General features: G+C 45.9%; 1 protein-coding gene across 4 annotated transcripts in view; it reads right to left on the minus strand.

Annotated features, from left to right (window-relative positions):
- Positions 1 to 11,407, minus strand: part of Wdfy1 (WD repeat and FYVE domain containing 1) — a 110,432-nt gene extending 99,025 nt beyond the window's left edge. For all 4 annotated transcript variants that reach the window (XR_001174777.1, XR_001174776.1, XM_013009973.1 and 1 more), the window contains exon 1: positions 11,219 to 11,407. Coding sequence is in view for 2 of the 4 variants with exons in the window: in XM_013009973.1 (XP_012865427.1) it covers positions 11,219 to 11,355 (137 nt within the window). In the remaining 2 variants the exon portion in view is untranslated. The remainder of the gene's footprint in view (positions 1 to 11,218) is intronic.
- Between the last annotated feature and the right edge of the window lie 3 nt (positions 11,408 to 11,410).

Below are 11,410 nucleotides of genomic sequence, written 5' to 3' on the forward strand. Positions count from 1 at the left end.
AAGTGGTAGAGCGCTAGCCTTGAGCTGAAGAGCTGAGGGACAGCGCCCAGGCCCAGAGTTCAGGCCCCATGACCGGACCCAAAAAAAAAAAAAAATGGGCAGGGGCTAGGAAGGTGGCTCATTGATAGAGCGCTTGCCTTGCATGCTCAAGGCCCTGGGTTCAATTCCTCAGCACCACATAAGCAGAAAAAAAAAGCCAGAATTGGCGCTGTGGCTCAAGTGGTAGAGCACTAGCCTTGAGCTGAAGAGCTGAGGACAGTGCGTAGGCCCAGAGTTCAGGCCCCACAACCGGACCCCCCCCCAAAAAAAGGGCAGAAGTTGCACTACTCATTTAAAAAAATCAAGAAAATCCAGGCTAAAAAAAAGTACTATTTAGTAAATTAGAAATAGAGTAGTATTAATAAATTGAAAGCAGCACACAAGTACAGCTTAGTGACGTTTTGCTAAATACAAATTACTAAACCCTACAATATTAATAAACCATCTAATTATAAGAGCATCTATCTCAAATAGCTGTATTTTTACATAAGCTCCAAAGTCTTCTGCCAGATGAATATCTAAGCTGCTCTTTCCTTGAAAATAAAGCAGCTGGATGTTTCCTTTAATATTTTGACAACTTTACTCCCACATACCTAAACTCATCCCATGTTTTTCCTGTCACTTATTCTATTCATGTTTTTTTCTTTTTGTGATGATATATGCATGCTGGGCAAATACTCTACCACTGAGCTACATCCCCAGTTCTATTCTACCCATTTTTCTACTGATTGGATCTTCTTTGATACTCTGTGTTAGTCTGAAAACTTTCCATAAAGCCACACCCTTACAAACACATCTTTCTTTTCCAAGTTCCATTTTCAAGCTGTTTTGGAACAATAGGCTGATGTTTTTCCAAAAGGCACTTGAAAAGGAAATGTGTCATTATAGTAACTGCCTTCCAAATTTCACAATGCTGCTCTCTCTCCAATGGAGGGCTCCATCAATATCCTCTGCCCATCTAGAGAGAGGTGAGGGCATCACACCCCTATACCTTCTATCTCCACGTAATGTGATATAGTGACCCACATAATAAGCACTATGTGTCAATCACCTCATTTTTCCATAAGTCTGTGATGCAGCTTATCTATATACTTTCCAGATAAATGAAATGTCAAGGTTTGATAAGTCTCCTTTAAAGAAAATTCTTTTTATTGGTAGTACCAGTAGTGGGACTCGAGGTCTTGCACTTGCCTAGCCGCCAGCCTTTCCTGCTTTTGTTTTCAGATAGGAGCTCACATTTCTTGCACAAACCAGCCTCAAACATAGGTAGGAGGTATGTTTCGTTTCTCATGAAGTTGAGATTACAGGCATGAGCTCCCACATCTGGCCCATAATTATTTTAAATATTTTGAAGTAAAATGCTTTACAATGTATTGTTATGCAGGTATACATGAAAGAACATCTCAAAACTGTAATAAGATGTAAGGGGATCTTTGGATTGGGGAGGGGGCAAGCATGCTAAATTAGAAATTTTGATAAGAATTTTGCTCCATATAGTGGGAATTGGGAGAAAGGGTTATATACTGAAATGGGTCAGTGATAAGTAAGTCATTTACATGTTATGAAGACTTGATAGCTGGGTACTTGGTGGCTTATGTCTGTAATCCTAGCTATTCAGAAAGCTGAGATCCTAGGACCATGGTCGAAAGTTAGGAAAGTCTGTGAAACTCTTCTCTCCAATTAACCACCAAAAGCCAGAAGAAGAAGTGTGTCTCAAGTTATAGAGCTCCAGCCTTGAGTGAAAAAGCTCAGGCATAGTGCCCAGGCCCTGAGTTCAAGCCCAGTACTGTCAACACACACACACACACACACACACACACACACACACACTATGAAAAGCTAGAGGTGTGAAAATGTTGATGAAATACTGTTTTCGCATGCTGTGTCTGGCTCCACAGACAATGGAGGTCTCCTAGGGGCAGGGAGTGAGAGAAGAGGTTGAGGAGTGAGGTAGGTACTTTCTCTAGTTCCTTATGAGGAGACTGAGGATGGGTCACCTGACCTCCCAGAAAGCCTTCAATCACCCACTCTGCAAAGAGCCCCAAAGCACTCAGGGACCTCTTTGCCTATCTGAAATCCTAACTATAAAAATGTTCCCTTCCTTAAAAGTGTGCCTGTCAACATCACCACAAGGCTGAGGAGGAAAACCAAAGTCAGAGCACCCACTCGAGGCTCAGAGGCATTTCCAATGCAGTCAAACCACTTTCTTTTTCACAAGGCAGTTTCTCTGGGCATCTGCTCTGGGCTCACTTTGATCACCAAGCAAGCTGTTCTGAGTACAGGATTTGCACAGCACACAGCGTGTGGTAGGTGAAGAAAGACAACTAGTTCAAAAGACCACTTCATATTGAAGTAGCAAAAATATCATTAAATGAGTATGTATGTGTTGGTGATATCCTGACAGCTCTCAGAAATATATAAGAATATGTTGAATACCTCAAGTCCAGAAACCCACATCATCCATTACACTGTGCTTCTTACAAAGAAATAGTGGGTAAAGCTACCACAGAGGGGAAAGAGCTACTGGACAGCAAGGGCTGAGTCTCTATCAACCAACCAGGTACTGGGAGTAGAGAAAGTACTAGGTGAATGACCATGTCTGTACAGACACAGGTCACAGGGGAAAATTACTAACTCCAAAGCAATAGTGACTAGTGACTAATACCTTGTTGGAAGCTGAAGGAAGCTCAGAAAGACTAAAGATGAAGGCGGATCACTAAGTGAGAGATGTGGAACCTGAAAGGGGGGGGGTAGAGAGCACAGCAGGGGTAGAATCTGGGAGAGAGGAAGAGAGACACTGCACCAAGGCATCCATGTGGAGAAATGTACCAGATGTTAATGAGACAGAGCACATAATTCCCCTTCCTGGACACAGAAGAACCAAGTGGAAATGAAGCTAGGTAAGAATGAGTTATGGGGGATGCTCCATAGAGTTAATGAAAGGTCATGAGCAGAGAGAAGACATCATAAAAGCCATGTTGGAAAAATCCACTTTGCAGGACATAAGAAGTAGGACACGCTTGAACTGCTATAGTGAAAGACTAGGTCAAAGGCCAACAAAATCAACACCAGGAAATGGGTACGTTCAAGGAGGGATAAGGCCAAGGAATGAAGGGAGGAAAGGCAGGAGAATGCAGTCAAAAATTCATTGAACAGGAGCTGGGAAGGTGGCTCAGTGGTAGAGTGCTTGCCTTGCAAGCGAGAGGCCTTGGGTTCGATTCCTCAGCACCACATAAACAAAAAGAAAAAAGCCGGAAGTGGCGTTGTGGCTCAAGTGGTAGAGCACTAGCCTTGAGCTGAAGAGCTGAGGGACAGTGACCAGGCCCAGAGTTCAGGCCCTATGACCGGACCCCCCCAAAAAAAATTCATTGAACGTACCACAAAACTAACAAAAGGGAAGGGTGGGTGGAAAAGGGATGAGAATTGCTGACAGGGTGACACTAACCAAGATGCAGTATATTTATTAACTGCTTTGTTATATGACACTTCCTTTGTATTTATTTTAAATATATATATAAACATATATGTTAAAAATAAATATACATATATTTCTTTTTAAGAGAGACAGTTCAAAGATGATGAGACAGGACTAGGTTACATATAGGCAGGTATGTGGGACACAGTGAATGTATCAGATTCAACACTGCTGACCTTAAGAAGGCCTGCTTGCAAGGTTGGCAGGTGTGAAGTACCCTGGATTTTTAGATGGTTCTCATTTCCTAATTGAAAGAGTGGTTCACCATGTCTAATGTTTGTACAAAATATATGGGTTATATTGAACACTGGCTTTATTTCCAGAAGTCTGAACATTTGGTACAATGCTAGGGAAAGGGTCGTTATATGATCAAGCCCAACAAAAACTTGATAAACAACATTTCACACATGCTGTCATGACTTGATGCTGGAGGAACTCAACACAACCTGTGTGACTCTGCACAGAGAGGTCTCTTACAAGCTTGTGCCCCATTTCCTCACATCTTCACCCCATGTGAATTTTGTGCTCTTAAACTATAATAAATCACAGCTCTGAGGATATAAGTCTTTCAGTGAATTAATGAGTCCAGTCTTGGAGAATCTCTAACACATCAGGAAAAGAGAAATAAGGGAAATTAGCATAACTGACATGATCTGTAAGTGAACAAATAAGGAAATAAAGGCTTGACTCAAATACATGACATTCTTTTTCAGACAAGAAATACATACATACAGAATAAGCAGAAATATTTTTAGCATTGAATGACAGCCATCAAGGTAATTACAAAAATACAATGAGAATAACCATTTGAGAGACAGCCAGGGAAGGAGCTACAGCAAGGGAAGAAGTGACACTGTCCAAAAAGAAATGTACTCTGTACTCGACTTATGTAACTGTAACCTCTCTGTACATTACCTTTATAGTAACAACAAAAATGTTTGAGAAATAATAACAGCTAACACTTTATGCTGGACACTGTTCTATGTCCCTGAGCTTTTTTGCCCCAGGTTAGCACTTTAGGACTTAAGCCAAAGCTCTACTTCCAGCTTTCTAGTGGTTAACTGGCGATAGGAGTCATATGGACATTCCTGTCTGGCTGGCTTCAAACATGATCCTGTGAATTCAGCCTCCTGAGCAGCTAGAATTATAGGCATTAGTCACCAGTGGGTGGCTTGAATACATGCATTTTGAGTTCAAGTTTAACCTATAAGGTTTTATTGTGCTTTTGAGGTATCTGCCACTGTTGTATGTGCTTAAATCCATTTTATTAACTCCTCAACTCTGCAGAAAGCCTATGAGGTGGGCACTATCATTATCCTCATTTTGCAGAGAAGTCTGATGTGAAGAGGTTAAGTAGGCTTGCTCAAGGTCATATGGCTGGGATTCAAACTCAAGGCATCCTGGCCCTGGACTTTGTATTTTTAACTAAGCTATAAAAAGATTGTAACAATGAAGAATTACTATAATACCAGAGGAATAAATGCATTTCCAGCCAGGCTTCCTGCCTTCCCACCTCTTCAGTTCATTTTCTAATACAAACAAAAGAATCTACATTTAGGTCCTGCCTGGCAACTAAAACACAGCACTTAGCTCCCTTATTTTCTGTATAAACTAACAATTTCCTGCTAGGCCAGATTTCCTCTTAAGTATAACATTTAAAAATTGAGTTGTTTACTTAGGATTGTTTCAATGACCAATTAGTAAGAAGCAGGCAAATTTTCCCAAAAGCATGTTAATATGCTTAGAAATGTCTAAAAAAAACAAATGCATTAAAATATCTGGTATAACAAAAAGTGTCATGCAAGTATTCTATTTTCTTTATTAGCCTATGTACATCACAAACATTTGAGAACATATGAGACCTGTCTGTTAAAGACTTGAACCAAAGAAAATCGAGACTCCTACAGCAAGGCATCTTGGCCTACATCTCCTAGGGAGCAGACTCACTTTCAAACTCCTGATTTTCAAAAATAAAGACAGCAGGTCTATAGTCTTAACTTATAATACAGACTCTTATCTTTAAAATGTCATTCAACTAGCTGACTGAAAAAGTTTGCACATCTCCAGACATGAAATCCAAACAGTTGACATTTCCCTAGGGAATTTGTTCCTCCTTTCTCACACATTTCACTTCTGTCCGGAAAGCAGAGTTGCATTTTCAGTTTGCCCTGTATTTGGAGGGTGTTCTTTAGTTTCAGTTCTTAAGCTTATTACTCAAGGTATTTGGATGGTGTTTTTTAAATTTCCTGACTAGAAAGACATTGCTATTGATTTAACAATGATTTTTAAAATAAAACACTGAATTTATCATTCTTACACTGTACTCAAATTCCAAAACTAAAATGCATAGTACCAAACTTTAGGCAACTTTAACTACAGTTAAAAAGAAAATACTAGTTTCATTTTAGTAGAAGACTGAAGTTTAAATATAACGCCTTAAGTTATTTATTACTTCACCAAAAAAGAATGTAATTTGTACAAGCAGTTATATCATTCTGGTAGCTGTTCACAACACATTAACTTATGAAAGTTCCTATGTAGACCTCTAAATTCACTGCCCCAACCACTAATTTCCTTGGTATGATTAAGCCTTGATCTACCAAGGGTTTCACATTCTGTAGAGGATTGTTATTTATCTCTGCCTTTGGTGGTTTGGGTATAATGGGAAATAAGGCAGTGTCATTGTTTAGATCTTGAATGTTGTCTGAAAGCTCAGAAGTTCAAGTCTTGTTCTCCAGTTGATGGGTACCATCTTTAGAGGCGGGGCCTAGTTGAGAAAATTGCTCAACATGAGCAATCTCCTCTACATGCTCCATATCCCCCAGGTGCTGCCTCACCACAGACCCAAAGGCTAGAGGCCAAGAGACCATGGACTGAACCCTCCACAACTACATGGCAACATGTAGTTTAAATCACTGTCTTGGAATTTTGTCTCATGGCGGAAAGCTGACTAGCACTGTGGGTGTGTGTGAACGACTCAAGGCAAATACACAGTAAAAGGTGGAAGAAAGGTAAAAATGTAAACAGTACTTTCCCCCCAATAAGTCTACATATCAAAGTACATCCTTAGGGAAAGCTCCCTTTCCCAGAGAACCGTAATTCTCAAAGTGCTATCCTTGGCCGGCAGAAACAACAAAAACATCTGCTGGGAACTTCACAGAGGAGTATGAGCACTGGTACAGTAACTCACACAATGTCCAATTCTGCACTGGCAGAGCACTGGACTTCAAAGTGCTAGCTCTTGTGATTTCTAAAATACAAATTCCAATCATGTCATCTGGCTGTGTTAAACTCCTAGATGGTTCTTTATTGCCTACAAAATAAAGTCCAAATTCCTAAGAGAGTCACACAAAAAAGACCCTTTCAAAACCAGATGCTGGCCTTTCTAGCTCTTAAGTCTTCTTTTCTGCTATTGTCACTCTTGCTCTGAGGAAGAAAAGCTGTGGTTTGGGGTTTTTATTATTAAAATTCATCTTCTGTCCTGTCCTTTCTTCCCAGAAGACACATTTTCATCTCTCCTTACAAAAGACACTCATCTCTCCACCAGTTCCACTCTGAGGATCTCCCAGACTAGGGAGCCTCCTCTTCCTCTGTGTTTGGCCAGTATGCTCGGACTTGAGTACACAGGGCTAAGTCTTCTCCAGACTGACCAGCTCTTGTAAGAGTGATTTGGGCATCAGCTATCTTTCTGCCTCAACACTTCGTAAGCGTCCAGCAAATTCTTGGATGAAGAATTAAGCTGTGTTCTACTTTCTCAATACAGGGACCATAAAAATCAAGGAATCAGAAATCCTATGTGGTTTCCCAGGACTTGACTCTCAATAAATACTCGATTTCTGAATATATGATTGAACAAATAAATGAGCAAATGACAATTATGGCACATATTATGACAATTTAGAAAAAAACATGGCCAACAACAGCAGCGAAACCATCGCCAGGTGCTGGTGGCTCACACCTGTAATCCTAGCTACTCAGGAGGTTGAGATCTGAGGATAGAAGTTTTAAGCCAGTCTAGGCAAGTTGGTATCTCTAATTAACCATCAAAAAGACAAGAGTAGAGGTGTTGCTCAAGTGGTAGAGCACCAGCCTTGAATGGAAAAGCACAAAACCCCGAGTTCTTCCAGTATCAGCACACACACACACACACACACACACACACACACACACACACACACACACACACACACACACACACACACACACACACACACACACACCCTAGCTACTCAGGAGGCTGAGATCTGAGGATCTCAGGTGGAAGACAACCTCTGCAGGAAAATCTGTGAGCCTCTCATGTCCAATTAACCAATTAATCACCACCTTTAAGTAGAGATGTGGCTCAAGTGGTAGAGCACTAACCTTGAGCAAAAACACTCAGGGAAAGTTCACAGGCCCTGAGTTCAAGCTGTAGGCTGGCACAGCTAAGTTTGCCCATTATGTCATCTAAAATGTAACATCTACTGAAAGTCCTCCCTCCCTCTATGAAAGTTCCCAGAAACAGAAATTAGAAACAAGGTTGCCAATCAATCAGCTCAGGGTCATGTACCAGGGCCCTGCAGTACAATGATGTGCCAGTGTAAAGATGAGTTGATCCAAGCTCCTCAGAACATTTCAGTCCCAGAGCAGCTTAGTAATCACTTCCCATAAAACATTTATCAGCACTCCTCCTGCTCAGTAATCTCAAATATTCAGCAATTTACCCAACAAACATGAGTCATGAATAAAATATTTTTTACTGAATCAAGACTGCTGTTTTTATAGTGTTATCTGTATCTAGGTCCCTGTCAGGCAAATAACATTATTCTGCTCTTTGCCTTTGTTGACTGCCCATGTCCCTATGTGTCATCCACCCTTCTCTTCCCCCACTCCTTCCACCTTCTCATGCCCAGGCCCTACCAGCCACCTACTCTGAAGTCGGCTACATGTCAACTGCAGAGATAGGCACTGCTTGCGCACAATAACCTACTACCTAGTTGAACTCACTCAAAACCAAAATACATCCATCAGGTTTTCTCTTCCCACTCAGGACAGGTCCTTGTGTTGCTTTTTTTTAAACAAGCATAATGACAAAAGGCTGGACTCCATTCAATTCTGAGACAACCAACAGAGCCTGGCATTCTCTCCACAAAACCTTCCTCCTTTGGGGTCTCACTATTCAAGACCACTCACTATATCAAGGAAACATAGTTTCAGTCAATAAACATTAGTCATTTCCTTGGTATTCCTACCAGAAAACCACTTGAGTTTTACAGCTTCAGAATTTTAAAGGGAAGTTTCCATCAAAACAAGTTATATTGCTCCAATGTGTTATATTGCCCTGAAGACCATTGCAGGAGGGACCTGGTTGCATTTTTTTACTTCCTTAAGTGTCTGTGACTCAGAGGAACCCATTTCACTTCATAGAGTTGAATTTCCTCTAGGAAACTGAACAAACTGGACCAAATTCATGTTTCCCAGGTCCAAGGCAGGATATCTCTGTACAAGATAGTTTGTATCTACATTGTATGACATGTCTTGGTTTGTTCTTTGTGGGTAAATGATGGTTAAATTTTCTTAATGATGGTAAAATGTCTTTTTAGCTGGAGATGTGGCTAAGAGGTACAAGTATCAGCCTAGCAAGTTCAAGGCCCTGTGTTCAAAGTACAGAACCACAAATGGAAAAAAAAAAAAAACAGCTCATTTTAAAGTACATGCCCCTGGCTTTTCTAAAAGAAGAAACAGAAAAGGAAAGGAAAGGAAAGGAAGAGGTGCTCAAGCCTGTAATCTTACCTACTCACAAGGCTGAGATATGAGGATCACAGTTCAAAGCCAGCCAGGGTAGAAAAATCCATAGGACTCTAATCTCCAATTAACCAGCAACACACTGATGGTGGAGGTTTGGCTCCACAGTCGTAAACTCCAGCTAAGGGAAAGTTCGCAGGCCCTGAATTCAAGCCCCAAAACCTACCGACATTTTAATAAAAGATGGGAGGAAAGGGAGAAGAGGAGAGAGGCAGGAAAGGAGGGGAAGAGACTAGCTCAGGGGGTCCCAGCTGTGAGCAAAGTGATGTTTGACACCTGGCTGTGGTCGAACAGAGGTCTACACACCAGAGCCAAGGGAGAAGGAAAGGGGACCGCCAGAACCCACCGTAACCAGCCACCAGTCCTAGGGACTTCGGGGGGCGGGGGGGGGTGAATGACCGGAGACCGACCCCAGGGGGTCTCCAAACGCCTGAGGGCTGCGAACCCGCAAAGGGAGAGAGGGGGTGCGGTGAGATGGGATCTGGAAAGCGAGGAGTAGAGGGGCGCGGAGGTGAGCGGGTCCGGGCTGGAGTGGGGCGTTGGGAGTTACCCGGCCAGGGCGCGAGGCCCGAGGCCCGAGCTGGCCGGGCTTGGCGGGGCTCCGGAGCCAGGGTCCCAGGGCGGCAGACGAACGCCGAGCTGCGGGTGGAGCCCCGAGGAGCCCCGAGGAGCCCCGAGGAGCCGCGGGAGGGGCGCAAAGTCATGGGGGGGGGACACAGAGGGGCGACGCGGAGCATGGGTGTCCGGGGGACCCCGAGTGCTGAGAGGCCCATGCGCTCGGGGGAACCCACATTCTGAGGGCCCTGTGCCTGGGGGGCGCTCCTGAGGGGACCCCGAGTCCTGAGGGGACCCCGAGTGCTGAGGAGACCCCGCGTCCTGAGGGGACCCCGAGTGCTGAGGAGACCCCGCGTCCTGAGGGGACCCCGAGTGCTGAGGAGACCCCGAGTGCTGAGGAGACCCCGAGTGCTGAGCGGACCCCGAGTGCTGAGGGGACCATGCGCTCCGGGGGACCCCACATTCTGAGGGCCCTGTGCCTGGGGGGACCCCGAGTGCTGAGGAGACCCCGAGTGCTGAGGGGACCCCGAGTGCTGAGGGGACCCCGAGTGCTGAGGAGACCCCGAGTGCTGAGGAGACCCTGAGTGCTGAGGGGACCCCGCGTCCTGGGGGGACCCTGAGTGCTGAGGAGACCCCGAGTGCTGAGGAGACCCCGAGTGCTGAGGGGATCCTGAGTGCTGGGGGGACCCTGAGTGCTGAGGAGACCCCGAGTGCTGAAGAGACCCCGAGTGCTGAAGAGACCCCGAGTGCTGAGGAGACCCCGCGTCCTGAGGGGACCCCGAGTGCTGAGGAGACCCCGAGTCCTGAGGAGACCCCGATGAGGAGACCCCGAGTGCTGGGGGGACCCCGAGTGCTGAGGGGACCCCGAGTGCTGAGGGGACCCCGAGTGCTGGGGGGACCCCGAGTGCTGAGGAGACCCCGAGTGCTGAGGAGACCCCGAGTGCTGAGGAGACCCCGAGTGCTGAGGGGACCCCGAGTGCTGAGCGGACCCCGAGTGCTGAGGAGACCCCGAGTGCTGAGGAGACCCGAGTGCTGGGGGGACCTCGAGTGCTAAGGAGACCCCGAGTGCTGGGGGGACCCCGAGTGCTGGGGGGACCCCGAGTGCTGAGGAGACCCCGAGTGCTGAGGGGACCCCGAGTGCTGAGGAGACCCGAGTGCTGAGGGGACCCCGCGTCCTGAGGGACCATGCGTTCTGGGGGACCCCAGATTCGGAAGGCCCTGTGCCTGGGGGGACCCCGAGTGCTGAGGGGACCCCGCGTCCTGAGGAGACCCCGCGTCCTAGGGGCCCGGCTCCGGGAGGCCGAGGCCGCGGACCCCAGACGCCCCGCGGCCGCCGCGCGCGGGCCCCGCGCCCACCGGCCCTACCGGTCCTCGCTGGCCGTGATCACGCCGTCCTCTTTGGGGATGAGCAGCGCGGCCGTGACGGCGTCCTGGTGGCCCTCGATCTTGCTCAGCAGCACGGGGCGGCTGCTCTGCGGCCTGGAGTGGATCTCGGCCGCCATGTTCGCGCGGCCGCAGCCTTCCCCGCCGGCGGCCCATCAGCTGACGGCACGGCAC

Source organism: Dipodomys ordii, unplaced genomic scaffold, assembly GCF_000151885.1.
Source record: "Dipodomys ordii isolate 6190 unplaced genomic scaffold, Dord_2.0 Scaffold1, whole genome shotgun sequence".
Classification (NCBI taxonomy): domain Eukaryota; kingdom Metazoa; phylum Chordata; class Mammalia; order Rodentia; family Heteromyidae; genus Dipodomys; species Dipodomys ordii.